Source organism: Callionymus lyra, chromosome 14 (genome assembly GCF_982586985.1).
Source record: "Callionymus lyra chromosome 14, fCalLyr1.hap1.1, whole genome shotgun sequence".
Lineage (NCBI taxonomy): Eukaryota > Metazoa > Chordata > Actinopteri > Syngnathiformes > Callionymidae > Callionymus > Callionymus lyra.
The window spans coordinates 9,532,352-9,545,474 of NC_141831.1; the positions used below are offsets into that span (position 1 = coordinate 9,532,352).

The 13,123-nt window shown below is 41.1% G+C and overlaps 2 protein-coding genes across 2 annotated transcripts; both read left to right on the forward strand.

The window, feature by feature from the left end:
* Nucleotides 1-4,169: 4,169 nt before the first annotated feature.
* Nucleotides 4,170-5,904, forward strand: LOC148065983 (uncharacterized). The gene is made up of 2 exons (XM_087808046.1): nt 4,170-5,201; nt 5,552-5,904. Exons 1-2 carry the CDS (start codon nt 4,170-4,172, stop codon nt 5,870-5,872), a joined length of 1,353 nt encoding a protein of 450 aa, XP_087664172.1. The 3' UTR covers nt 5,873-5,904.
* A 4,202-nt stretch (nt 5,905-10,106) lies between these two features.
* LOC148065984 (histone H2A-like) lies at nt 10,107-11,065 on the forward strand (the record flags this gene model as incomplete). Its single annotated transcript, XM_087808047.1, has 1 exon — nt 10,107-11,065. A coding segment is annotated over one exon (375 nt), but the record flags the coding sequence as incomplete, so codon positions are not given.
* Between the last annotated feature and the right edge of the window lie 2,058 nt (nt 11,066-13,123).

The following is a 13,123-nucleotide window of genomic DNA, read 5'->3' on the forward strand; positions in this document are numbered from 1 at the left end:
ATTGTTTTCTTATGGGCACTAAATTAAGAGTCATTAATGTATACACTCACCAGACGCTGCCACCAAAGTAAGGATTTTTTAAAAAGTACAAGAATTGTTGACTGCCGGGTACAACACTGTATTGTGTGGTGATTTCAACGCGTACACAGACGAAAAAGACCGAGTACCTGTGAAACCCATGAAACTGTCGAGAGAGGGGAAAGCACTGAAGGACTTGAGTGAAAGTTGTGACATGAGAGATGTTTTTAGAGTTCTGTACCCGCACAAAATAGATTTTACCCGCTTTGACGTGAAGGTTAAGACACGGATAGACCGAGTATATGTATCAAAAAGTATAAAACCGGTGTATTACAAAACAAAACTTTTGATCAATTCCGATCATTTAACAGTTGAGACGGGATTACTTTTGACTGCGAACAAAGAGGTTATTGGAAGTTAAATATTGATGTACTACAAGAAAAAGACGTCATAGAGGAGCTAATCGCTGAAATACACCTAATCAAGAACCCAGAGGTATTTTTTCACTCTAAGCGAGAACTCTGGGAGTATATGAAGAAAAGATTAAAAAGGTTCTTCAAATACAAATGTAAAGTTTTGAATAAACAAAAAAACCAAAGGTACAAAGAACTCATGATGGCGTACATAACTAAGAAAACAAAACTCAATATAATAATGGAAGAAGAAGAAGAGATGAAGGACATTAAATCGTAATTGACCAAAATGAATGATGTGTCACAACATTTACGAATACAGGCCGGGATAAAAGATAAAGACATGTGCAATATAAACCAATTAATTAAAAAGTACAGAACTAATCTAAGTAATAAATACATTCATTCATTCAACAATAAATAATGAACATGGTGAACAGATCACAGAAGAAAAATTAAAAAGGGAAACGATCAAAGCACTGTGTGAAGAAATGTATAAAGAAATCGAAATATCAGAAGCACAAATGAAATATTTTATAAATGACAAAGAAATACCAAACCTTCAATACAACAACTCTGAAATCACTATACATGAAGTAAAAGAAGCCATTTCAGAATCAGAATCAGAAAACCTTTATTAGTCCCGCGAGGGGAAATTCGGTTTAACAGCAGCAAGAGAAATAAAAACACCCAGAAAGAAAAACGAGAAAGAAAATCTAAATAGAATAAAAGATAAATCTGCACTATATAATATATACACAATCATATTTACATAAATAACAAGAGGTGCAGTTAAATAGTTATCTTGGTGTGTTCTTGTTGTGGAGTCTGATGGCAGCAGGGAGGAAAGACCTGCGGTACCTCTCCCTCACACACCGGGGATGGAGCATCCTATCACTGATGGAGCTCCTCAATGCCCTCAGAGTGTGCTGGAGAGGGTGAGACAAGTTCCTCCTCATGGAGCCCAGCTTGCTCCGCATCCTCCCTCCAGTCACTTCCTCAACAGGATCCAGGGGGCGCCCTAGGACGTAACCGGCCTTCTTAATGAGGCTGTCCAGTTTAGCCCTATCCTTTGCTGTCATGCTGCTCCCCCAGCAGACCACACCGTTGAAGATGGCAGAGGCCACTACTGAGTCATAGAATGACTTCAGGAGTGGCCCCCGGACACCAAACGACCTCAAACTCCGGAGCAGGTAGATTCTACTCCGCCCCTTTTTATAAAGAGCAGCAGTGTTATCCACCCAGTCCAGGCGGTTGTTGAGGTGAACACCCAGGAACTTGTAAGTCGTGACAATCTCAATGTCCTGTCCCTGGATGTTCAGTGGTGAGGGGGAGATGGAGGGACACCGCCGGAAATCCACAATCAACTCCTTTGTTTTGCTGGAGTTGATCTGAAGGTGGTTTTCCAGGCACCAGTCAACAAAGTCCTGGACAAGTCCCCGGTACGGCCCGTCATCCCCGTGCCTAATGAGGCCGACGATGGCGGAGTCGTCCGAGAACTTCTGCAGGTGACTGGTGGGAGACAGGTGTTGGAAGTCTGCAGTGTACAGTGAAAAAAGGAACGGTGCTAACACTGTTCCCTGGGGGACCCCTACACTGCACAGTACAGTCCTCGAAACACCATCCCGGGTCCTCACGAACTGTGGACGGTTGGTGAGGTAGTCCACAATCCAGTCCGTGAGGTGAGTGTCCGCTCCAGACAGCTCCAGCTTGTCCCTCAGGATGTTTGACCTGATGGTATTGAAAGCACTGCTTAGATCCAGGAAAAGGATCCTCACAGTGCTTCCAGGCGACTCCAGGTGAGAAAGTGCTCGGTGGAGAAGGAAGATGATGGCGTCCTCCACGCCGATGTCAGGTTGGTAGGCAAACTGCAACGGATCCATGGAGGAGCGCACCAGAGGACTCAGGTAACTAAGGACCAGCCGCTCCAGAGCCTTCATAAGGTGGGATGTCAAGGCCACAGGTCTGTAGCAGCTGGGATCCTTAGGGTGCTGAGTCTTCGGCACAGGTACCACACAGGACGTCTTCCACAGTAGTGGAACTCTTCCCAGGGTCAAGCTCATGTTGAACAGAAGTCCAACAATTTCACTTAACTGGTCAGAGCACGTCCTGAGTACTTTGCCACCGATGCCGTCTGGTCCAGGGGCCTTTGTTGTCTTGGTTCTCCTAAGCTGATTTCTCACCTGGAGAGGTGTGAGGGACAGGCTGGGGTGGGGGGGCATTGTCCCCTGTGGAGTCAGCGGGGGGGCTGAGACAATACAAGCTCGGGGGAGAGGAGAAGGTAAGTGTAGAGGTGTGAATGGTTGAGCAGGGGAGGGAGCCGACACCTCAAACCTTGAAAAATAACTGTTTAAGTTGTCGGCCCAATTTTTATCCCCCGCTGCTACAGAGAGCCTGGTCTGATGTCCGGATATGGATTTCAAACCTCTCCAGACATCTCTGGTGTTGTTGTTGGCCAGACTCTCTTCCATCCTCCTCCTGTACCTCCCCTTTCCCTCCCTGATCTTTCTTCTCAGCTCCTTCTGGACTGCCATCAGATCCTCTTTGTTTCCTGACCTAAAGACTCTCTTCTTCTCCTTTAGGAGAGCCTTTATATCAGGATTAATCCAGGGTTTGTTGTTGGAGAAGCATCGTACAGTTCTGGTTGGTACAATGCTCTCCACACAGAAGTTTATGTAGTCCGTGACACATGAAGTTAGTCCGTCAATATCCTCCTTGTGGGACTCACTGAAGATGCTCCAGTCCGTGGTCTCAAAGCAGACCTGCAGAGCTTCCTCAGCTTCTTCAGACCACTTCTTGACTGAGCGAGTCACTGCTGGTTGCCTGCTCACAAGTGGCTTGTAAACAGGTAGGAGATGGACCAGACAGTGGTCAGCTCGTCCCAAAGGAGGAAGGGGGGATGATAAATAAGCGTCTTTAGTGTTCGCATAGAAAAGGTCCAGTGTGTTATTGTCTCTGGTGGCACAAGTGACGTACTGCGTGAATTTGGGCAGACAGGAGGAAAGAGATTAAAATCACCGGAGATGATAAATAATAATAATAATAATTTTGCAGTTAAATCGAGGGAAAGCTCCAGGTCCGGATGGACTTCCTTGTGAGTTTTATCAGCTTTGTGTTGAAGAAATTTCTCCGTTACTTACTGTAGTTTTTAATGAAGGAATAACATCAGGGATCCTTCACCCCTCTTTTTATAAAGGTGTGATGGCCCTTGTTTTTAAAAAAGGAGACTGCAAAGACCTCAACAACTGGAGGCAAATAACTATGACCAACATTGATTACAAAATATTAGCAAATATCATAATGAACCGACTGAACCCGATTTTGGGGAAAATTATTGCACAAGAACAAACCTGTGCAATAAAGGGGAGGTTAATGTGGGACAATCTTGCAACTCTCAGAAATATAACGGAAAATAAACAAAACTTTTACATTCTAACACTAGATCAAAGGAAAGCTTTTGACTATGTATCCAGAGATTACTTGTGGCATGTTTTAAAGAGTTATGGTTTTAAACAAAGTTTTATTGATAAAATCAAACTGTTGTATGCTGATTCCACTGTGCAAGTTGATGTAAATGGAACTTTAACTGAACAGTTCTGCATAAAAAGAGGCGTCAAACAGGGCTGCCCTCTGTCTGCGGCATTGTACGTCCTCGCTATTAACCCTCTCTTGAGAAGGATTAAAGAAGACCTAAGGTTCAAAGGAACCTACACAACTGATGGAGAGAGGGTGGTAATAATGGCGTATGCAGATGACATTGTTGTAGTCGTAAATAATCAAACAGAGTTGGACATTATAAACAAACATCTATGTAATTATGGAAAAGCCTCTGGAGCTAAATTGAACCAAAACGAAACTGAGAGTGTGTGGTTTGGTGAAATAAATAACAAACCAAAGATTAATATAAAAGACCAAAATGAAGTTTGTATTCTTGGAATCATGTTTTCTAATGTATGTAGCTACCAGGAGAACTGGAAGAAAAAAGAAAAAGAGGTCATAGAAGAACTTGGAAAATGGGACAATAAAACCACAAATTACAAACTAAGAATTTCTATCATAAAGACCTTTGTGTTGTCGAAATTAATATTCTTAGCAAATATCTTCCCTCCAAAAGCCCATACGATGAAGAACATAAATAAACAGGGAGTACATTTTATTTGGGGAACCACCAGAGAAGTAACGACACGTAAACTACTCTATAAAGGAATGTTTGCAATGGATTTGCAAATAAAATTAAACATCGCTTTTTGTAGGAATATTGCTTCAGCTATCAGTCGAAAAACAATATGGATCGGTCTTAAATCAAGATGGGAAAAGAAGAAGGGAAGAGCAAGAAGTGGTTTCCCATATTACCATCTTATATATAGTGACTTTGTAAGGAAATATGAACAATTGAAAATTAACTGGATCAATGACTCAAGTAAAAAGATTTACAAGTTAATTTCAGACATGTGCCACGGTGGTTTCCATGAATACAAACAGCTGCAAACGTACCACTTCAAAATGTGTGTTAAAAATGTTTTCTCTAAGGATATATCTGAGAACACTAGGGACGTGATGTGGTTGGTTTCGGTCGGTAGACTCGCGGTCCGAGCAGTTGTCAAATGGAGTTGCTTCGTCAAAACTAAACAGTGCCCTGTTGATCAATGTTCGCAGGATGAGACCCTAGATCATCTTCTTTTGGATTGTCAAAGGACAAAAAGCATCTGGGCAAGATTAAAAAGTATTGGCCTGGACATTGAAATAAAAAGGAGCACAGTAATGTATGGAGTCTTGGAGAATATGCCACAAGAACAAAAAGAGTTATATTGGTTCATAATTTGTATTGTTGTTTGTAAACTCTGGAGGACACGATGCATACTGGTTATTCACAATAAGGTCATATCAATTGAAGTCACTTTTAAACAAATTTTAACAGAACTCAAAAGACAAAGAACAATGGACATGAATGAAAAAAAGTGTAGACAGTGGAGTATTTTAACTTTTTAGAATCGGATGTTAAATTTGTGTGTTTTAGAAATGTATTCACTGAAGTGTAAACATTTGTGTGTTTTGGAAATGATGAATACGTACAGTTTTATGACCTTGTTATGTTTTGTTATGACTAATATTCAATAAAGAATTTAAAAAGCAAAAAAAAAAGAAAGGGAGGAAAAGGACTCGGTAAAGGAGGCGCCAAGCGTCATCGCAAGGTTCTCCGCGATAACATCCAGGGAATCACCAAACCCGCCATCCGCCGTCTGGCTCGCCGTGGTGGAGTGAAGCGTATCTCCGGCTTGATCTACGAGGAGACCCGCGGAGTTCTCAAGGTGTTCCTGGAGAACGTCATCCGTGACGCTGTCACCTACACCGAGCACGCTAAGAGGAAGACCGTGACCGCCATGGATGTGGTCTACGCTCTGAAGAGACAGGGACGCACTCTGTACGGATTCGGAGGTTAAATATCACAAACAACACCCGACACAAAGGTTCTTTTAAGAGCCACCCACTCCCTTTAATGAGCTTTATTCTTGTCCGCCAATTTATGTTATATTTGACCATAATTAAAAGTTGGGATCATACAATATAACTGTCTTGATGAAACCGTTTGTACATTTTATTTGCAGAGTATGTTTTCAATTTAGAATGATGCATGTAAAATGATAAACTTGATTTGCAAGAATGGTATACATGCCTCCACATTCCATCATCACAATGTCATTGAATTATTTAAAGTTTTTACGATGACCCACGTGTTTCATACGTGACATTTGAAAATTTGAAAATGTGTGTAACATGTCAATCTACAAGCATCCATCAATATTAAAATGACACCTCTCCTGTGTTAGTTTTATGCTCCCAAGCTTTTTCAGCTTGTATTAATTCAAGAACGCACAGAAATGACGTAACATAAAAATATATGTATGTAATGCGCACGCATTATATGTGAAAATGTATTCAACTGTATGTATAAACAATTAATTTAAAATCGTATTTAACTGAAATGGCACACAATGTAAGAGTGTTTGTCCATTTTAAGGTAAGGTAGAACTTTAATGACACCCCCAGGAGGTCTCCTTTGGGAAAAAATTTTTTCCAATTAGACAGCAATTATTCAGAAAAATAAGAACAAAGAAATAAAGATAACAAGATGATACAACCTAAGTCTAAAGAACATAGATCGAAGAAAAATAAAGACCAAGGATACAAAGACTAACATAGAAATTAGGATCACAAAGTTTCATTTTATCAGATGTATAATCCACAATTAATACAAATGTGAATGAAATGATTCATCTCGTAAGTAAATTAATGTGAGCCTGAAGTTGATATAATGTAAAACCATCTTAAAAACTGTTGCAGCTGATGCCTGAATCAAATGACATCGCCACTTTTTTTTTTAACCACTGCCCCTGTCTTCAATAACGGCAGTTGTAATGTTTTCCGAATTAATGAATTTCAAATGGATTCCATCAATCAGTAGCGATGTTATGTTCTGTGGTCTGTTAGAAGACACTAACCTGTGCCCCATCCACGGCAAGAGAGTCACTATCATGCCCAAAATCATCCAGCTGGCCGCTAGCATCTGTGGACAGAGAGCTTAAACTAGCACCTCTGCCACAATGGCTCTTTTCAGAGCCACATACCTAGAACAACAAACTGACAGAAGTTAGTTAGGTCATTAGGTATTCAAGCTTTGCTCTAAAAAATATTGATACATATGCCGATTTGGGTATTTATTTTTGCCACATATAGTTCATTGGATCTGAATATCAGAGCACCAAGGTCAGCCCTGATGGGAAAACGAAATATCTAACAGCTTGAATTAAACTTCCTTTTGTTGTCAAAATCTTATTTAATAGCGTATTTTTATTTTATTTTTCTTTACTTGACTATAACGTATAAAGTTAACGTTTGTGTTCAGTGGTCTAAGAACACTTTTGAGGACAATTAAATATCGAAATAAAATTTTCATAAAACAACTTCTGGCACAGAATGGCTGCCTTGGTGCTTGGTCCTTTTTTCTATTGTTTTTGATTGTGTGTTATCTCGTTTCATTTTATTCTGTACTGACGAGGCAAACAATTCTAATGTTGTTTTCAACACTGACAATAAAAGTTCAGAATTCTTGTTGGATTATTTGAAGTTTAAACCCCCAGTCCTACCATGACATCAGGCAGTACGTGTGTGTTTGCTTCTTTATTTTCACTCCAACATACAACATGTCAAACTCTGTCAATAACACGCTCATTATTCAGTTACATGTGTGAAGACACAAGTCTGGTTTGAACATCTACATGCATTCATCAATATTAGAGTAGCATCTATCTTGTGTTAGAATAATGCTCCCAAGCCTTTTCAGTTTGTATCAATTCAAAAATGAAAATGTAATTCATATTGCACTTTGTAATAGAATAGAATAGAATAGAAAAGCTTTATTCATCCCCAGAGGGGAAACACACTTTCACAACAGCGCAGTTGAAAAAAATAAAGTGCAAGGAAAAAAGAAATAATAAAAGAGATAATACAAAATAAAATAAAAACGATCTTAAGAATATACAAATTATTTACAAAATTAGAAATTGACACTATTAACAAAATAAAATAGAATAAAAATAAAATAAAATAGAAATAAAAAAAAACGGAAAAAATAAAAAATAAAAAACACAGAAGAAAAACACACTACGGATTAGCATCAGGATATTTAAAGTAAAGAGTGAAATATCCTGACACCAGTTGGGATGAAGGACCTTCTATAACGCTCCGTCCTACACTGGGGGTGCCTGAGCCTGCCACTGAAGGAGCTGGCCAGCTCCTCCACGGTCAGGTGCAGTGGGTGAAGAGCATTGTCCCTGATGGAGGATAGTCTGGAGAGTGTCCTCCTCTCTCCCACCGAGTCCAGCGAGCGGCCCAGGACAGATCCGGCCCTCGTGACCAGCCTGTTCAGTCTCTTCCTGTCCCGTTCCGTGCTGCCTGCAGCAGACCACAGCGTAGTGGATAGCAGAGGCTACCACGGAGTCATAGAAGGTCCTTAATAGTGGTCTGCACACTCCGAAGGACCTCAGTCTCCCCAGGAGGTGGAGGCGACTTCGGCCCTTCTTATACACGGCGTTGATATGTGTGGACCAGTTCAGTTTATTGTTGAGGTGAACACCCAGGTATTTGAAGCTGTCCACCAGCTCAATGTCCGAGCCCTGGATGCTCACCGGTTGATGTGGTGGGGACTTTTTCCTGAAGTCAATCACCATCTCCCTTGTCTTACCGGTGTTTAAGCAAAGGTAGTTGCTCTCACACCAGTCAACAAAGTCCTTGATGACTGACCTGTACTCCAGCTCGCCCCCCCCAGACACGCAGCCCACAATGGCCGAGTCGTCAGAAAACTTCTGGATGTGACAGCTGCTGGAGTCATAGGTAAAGTCCGCCGTGTAGAGGGAAAAAAGGAAAGGTGACAGCACTGTCCCTTGAGGCACCCCGGTGCTGCAGATGGTCACCTCGGACCTGCAGTCCTGCAGCCTCACATACTGCGGCCTGTTGGTGAGGTAGTCCATCGTCCATGCTGCCAGCTGTGTCCCAACTCCTGCGTCCTCCATCTTCTTCCTTAGCAGCGCCGGCTGGATGGTGTTGAAAGCACTTGAGAAGTCAAAAAACATGACTCTCACAGTGCTACCGGCGCCTTCCAGATGAGTCAGTGCCCGGTGCTGCAGGTAGATGACGGCGTCGTCCACCCCCATCTTTGGCCTGTAGGCGAACTGCAGCGGATCCAACGCATAATTCGCATACTGCAAATGCATTTTTTTTTTAAATGGATTAGACACAAATAAGAAAAACATCTTGTTGACATTGGTATCTTTAAAATTAAGATGTTCATGATTGTGAATTATATATTTTAATAGATCCACATTATTTACGCCATAAATGTTCAAAACGTTTTTAAACTGATGATAAAGCATGCATTGTAAGAGTAAGTGATGTGTGTCCATTTTAGGATCACAAAGTTCATTTTCTTCTCATAGACGTATTATCCACAATTAATACGAATGTGAATCAAATTATTCATCTCGTTAATAAATAAACTTGAGCCTGAAGTTAATATAATTTAAAACCATCTTCCAAACGGTTAGACTCCACAACAAGAACACACCAAGATAACTATTTAACTGCACCTCTTGTTATTTATGTAAATATGATTGTGTATATATTATATAGCGCAGATTTATCTTTTATTCTATTTCTCGTTTTTATTTCTGGGTGTTTTTATTTCTCTTGCTGCTGTTAAACCGAATTTCCCCTCGCGGGACTAATAAAGGTTTTCTGATTCTGATTCTGATTCTGTTCCAGCTGATGCCTAAAGCTAGTGACGTCACCACATGCTTTGCGTCTTTTTTTTTTTTTTTTAAACCACTGCCACTGTCTTCAATAACGTCCGCTCAGTTGAAATAAAGCCGGCGGCTTCACTGTCGATCACACAGTTTGAATTCTCGAACTACTACGATGTCTGAAAAAAGTGTAGACAGTGGAGTATTTTAACGTTTTAGAATTAGATGTTAAATGTGTGTGTTTTAGAAATTTATTCACTGAAGTGTAAACTTTTTTTTTTTTTGGCACTTGTGTGTTTTGGACATGATGAATACGTACAGTTTTATGACCTTGTTATGTTTCTAATGACTATGTAATATTCCATTAAGTAATTAAAAAAGAAAAACTGGAGGTAAAGCCGGAGCCAAGGCCAAGTCCCGCTCGTCCCGGGCCGGACTACAGTTCCCGGTGGGCCGCGTCCACAGACTCCTGCGCAAGGGGAACTACGCGGAGCGCGTCGGGGCCGGAGCTCCGGTCTACCTGGCGGCGGTGCTGGAGTACCTGACGGCCGAGATCCTGGAGCTGGCGGGAAACGCGGCGCGGGACAACAAGAAGACCCGGATCATCCCGCGACACCTGCAGCTGGCGGTGAGGAACGACGAGGAGCTCAACAAGCTGCTGGGGGGAGTGACCATCGCTCAGGGGGGAGTGTTGCCCAACATCCAGTCGGTGCTGCTGCCGAAGAAGACCGAGAAGCCAGCGAAGAGCAAGTGAACGAGGCTCGTTGGTTTTGAAGAGACATTTTGTTTTTTTGTTTTTGACATGAACTGAGGGGCTGCTGAGGGAAAATGGAGGATGACGGGGGGACATAACCAGTGGACATATTTTTTATTTTATTTAATTTTAAGTTATACGTTGCTGCTTTGACTTAACGTCACATTGTGTTTGTTTTTGTTTGTTTTGTTTTTTTCACAATAAATGTGTTTGCGAATCCATCGCAGCGTGCGAGTTGTGTTGTTGACATCCGGGTTACGTCGAGTCCGGATATTGTACTTTCAGAGTCAAAATGACGTATCAAACTATTTCATTTTGGACATGAATTTTAATTGTATTCACAAACGCAGGCCTTTTACTTTTCAGTGTGATTATATTAAATACAACAATATATTTGCTCAAATATTTTATAGTTCCTTTTTAAACCACATGTGATGGCAGGTGTCACTGTGGCCCAATTGGTTGGTTTGAGAAAACTCTTAAATATCGTTTTGTTTATTTAAATATAATTAACAAGTATAATGTGTACTGATACAAACTGAAGCAGGATTATAAATAATCCAATTTTCTTTTTATATAATTAAAATGAGGCGTCAACTATGCGCATGCGTGGAAGGAGCCTCCAGGAGCGTATTTGGTATGTAATACAAATGTCATGTTTGTCAAAAAGACGCAGAGCTTTAAAATATGTACTTATGATCACTGTATGGATTTTAAAATGTTTTTTTTATAGAGTATTATTGCGATATTTAAAACTTCCAGTAGAGAGCGCTTTTGAGTCATTGTGTCGCATACATGGCTGCTTTGATGGAAGTAATAAAAAGATGGAGTAATAAAGTTTTGGATTTAGTCTTTTGCTAAGTATATATTTGTTTGCCGTTTGTGACCCTTTTGTATAGAATGTATTTGCTAATGTTGGTTATCATTAACGAATATTTATGACTCAACTTTCGCTTTCAATGTTAGTTTCAATGTCAGACCACGTTAAAGTGATTTTTATTCACAGAAAAAAACACGTTCTGCACAAAACTATTTGAATGTTAAAAAAGATTATCTAGATTCAAAACATCAAGTTGATTGTTCTTATTGTAATCCAGTGTGTTAGCATTGAGAAACAATTTGAGTTTATAGATGAATGAATCAATGACTCATTTATTTCAGGCATGACAGTTTAGATCAACATCACATTTCATCATAGTTCACATACATCATACATACATAAATACTTGCATATACATAGATACATAGATACAATTAACAGATTAGTTTTATGTGGTGACAAATTCTACATAACATGTTACAACAGTAGATCACAATCATTAACTGGATCAATGACTCAAGTAAAAAGATTTACAAGTTAATTTCAGACACGGTGGTTTCCATGAATACAAACAGCTGCAAACGTACCACTTCAAAACGTGTGTTCAAATGTTTTCTCTAAGGATATATCTGAGAACACTAGGGACGTGATGTGGTTGGTTTCGGTCGGTAGACTCGCGGTCCGAGCAGTTGAGTGGATCTGCAGCCGCCTTCACTCTCCACGGTTCTCATGGTGAGTTTAAATCCATCCCCTTCCCGGCGCATGTCAGTCTAGTCTGACACCCGTTCGATTGAGAATCTGAGATCATGGCAGAAGCCGCTCCAGCTCCCGCCGTCGCCGCCGCTCCGGCCAAAGCCGTTACCAAGAAGAAGAAGACGACGAGCAAGTCCGCCAAGTCTGGCCCCAGCGTCAGCGAGCTGGTCGTGGAAGCTGTGTCCGCCTCCAAGGAGCGCAGCGGAGCCTCTCTGGTCGCCATCAAGAAGTATCTCGCCGCCGCTGGATACGATGAGGAGAAGAACAACGTCCGCGTCAAGACCGCTGTTAAGAAGCTGGTCCTTATTGGTTTGTGAATAGTTTGCTGTACTTTAATGATACATTTATCGGAGTATCCTCATAACACGATTAATGATGTCTAGATTCTATATAAGCAGCTGCATGTGATCAATAAAAACGAACTAACGTTCAGTTCCTGCTAACGTGTGACCCCGCCTCAAACTCGTCTTTTCATTGGAGGAAACGTTTAAGAGCGAGCGCTTGCTGTGACTGAGAAAGAACCGCCTCCACACGGATATATAGAGAGAGACTGTTGAACTCTCAGACTCAGTTCTCGAGTTTTCTACGACGTTACCTAGAACCATGAGTGGACGAGGCAAAAGCGGCGGTAAGGCTCGCGCTAAGACCAAGTCCCGCTCTTCTCGTGCTGGACTCCAGTTCCCCGTGGGCAGTGGCGGCTCTACACTTGACTACACTCCCCGGGCGCGCATACATAAAAAAGCATACCAAAAAAAAAAGATGCCAAAAAAAATACCAAAAAAAAAAAAAAAAAAAAAAAAAAGATACCAAAAAAAAAAAAAAAGAAAAAAAAAAAAAAAAAAATGTGCATGCGCAGACCAACAAAAAAAAGCTGCGCATGCGCATACCAATAAAAGCTGCGCATGCGCATACCAATAAAAGATGCGCGTGCGCGTGCGCATACCAAAAAAAGTTGCGCATGCGCACATCAAAAAAGCTGCGCATGTGCATACCAAAAAAAGCTGCGCATGCGCATACCAAAAAAAGCTGCGCATGCGCATACCAATAAAAGATGCGCGTGCGCATACCA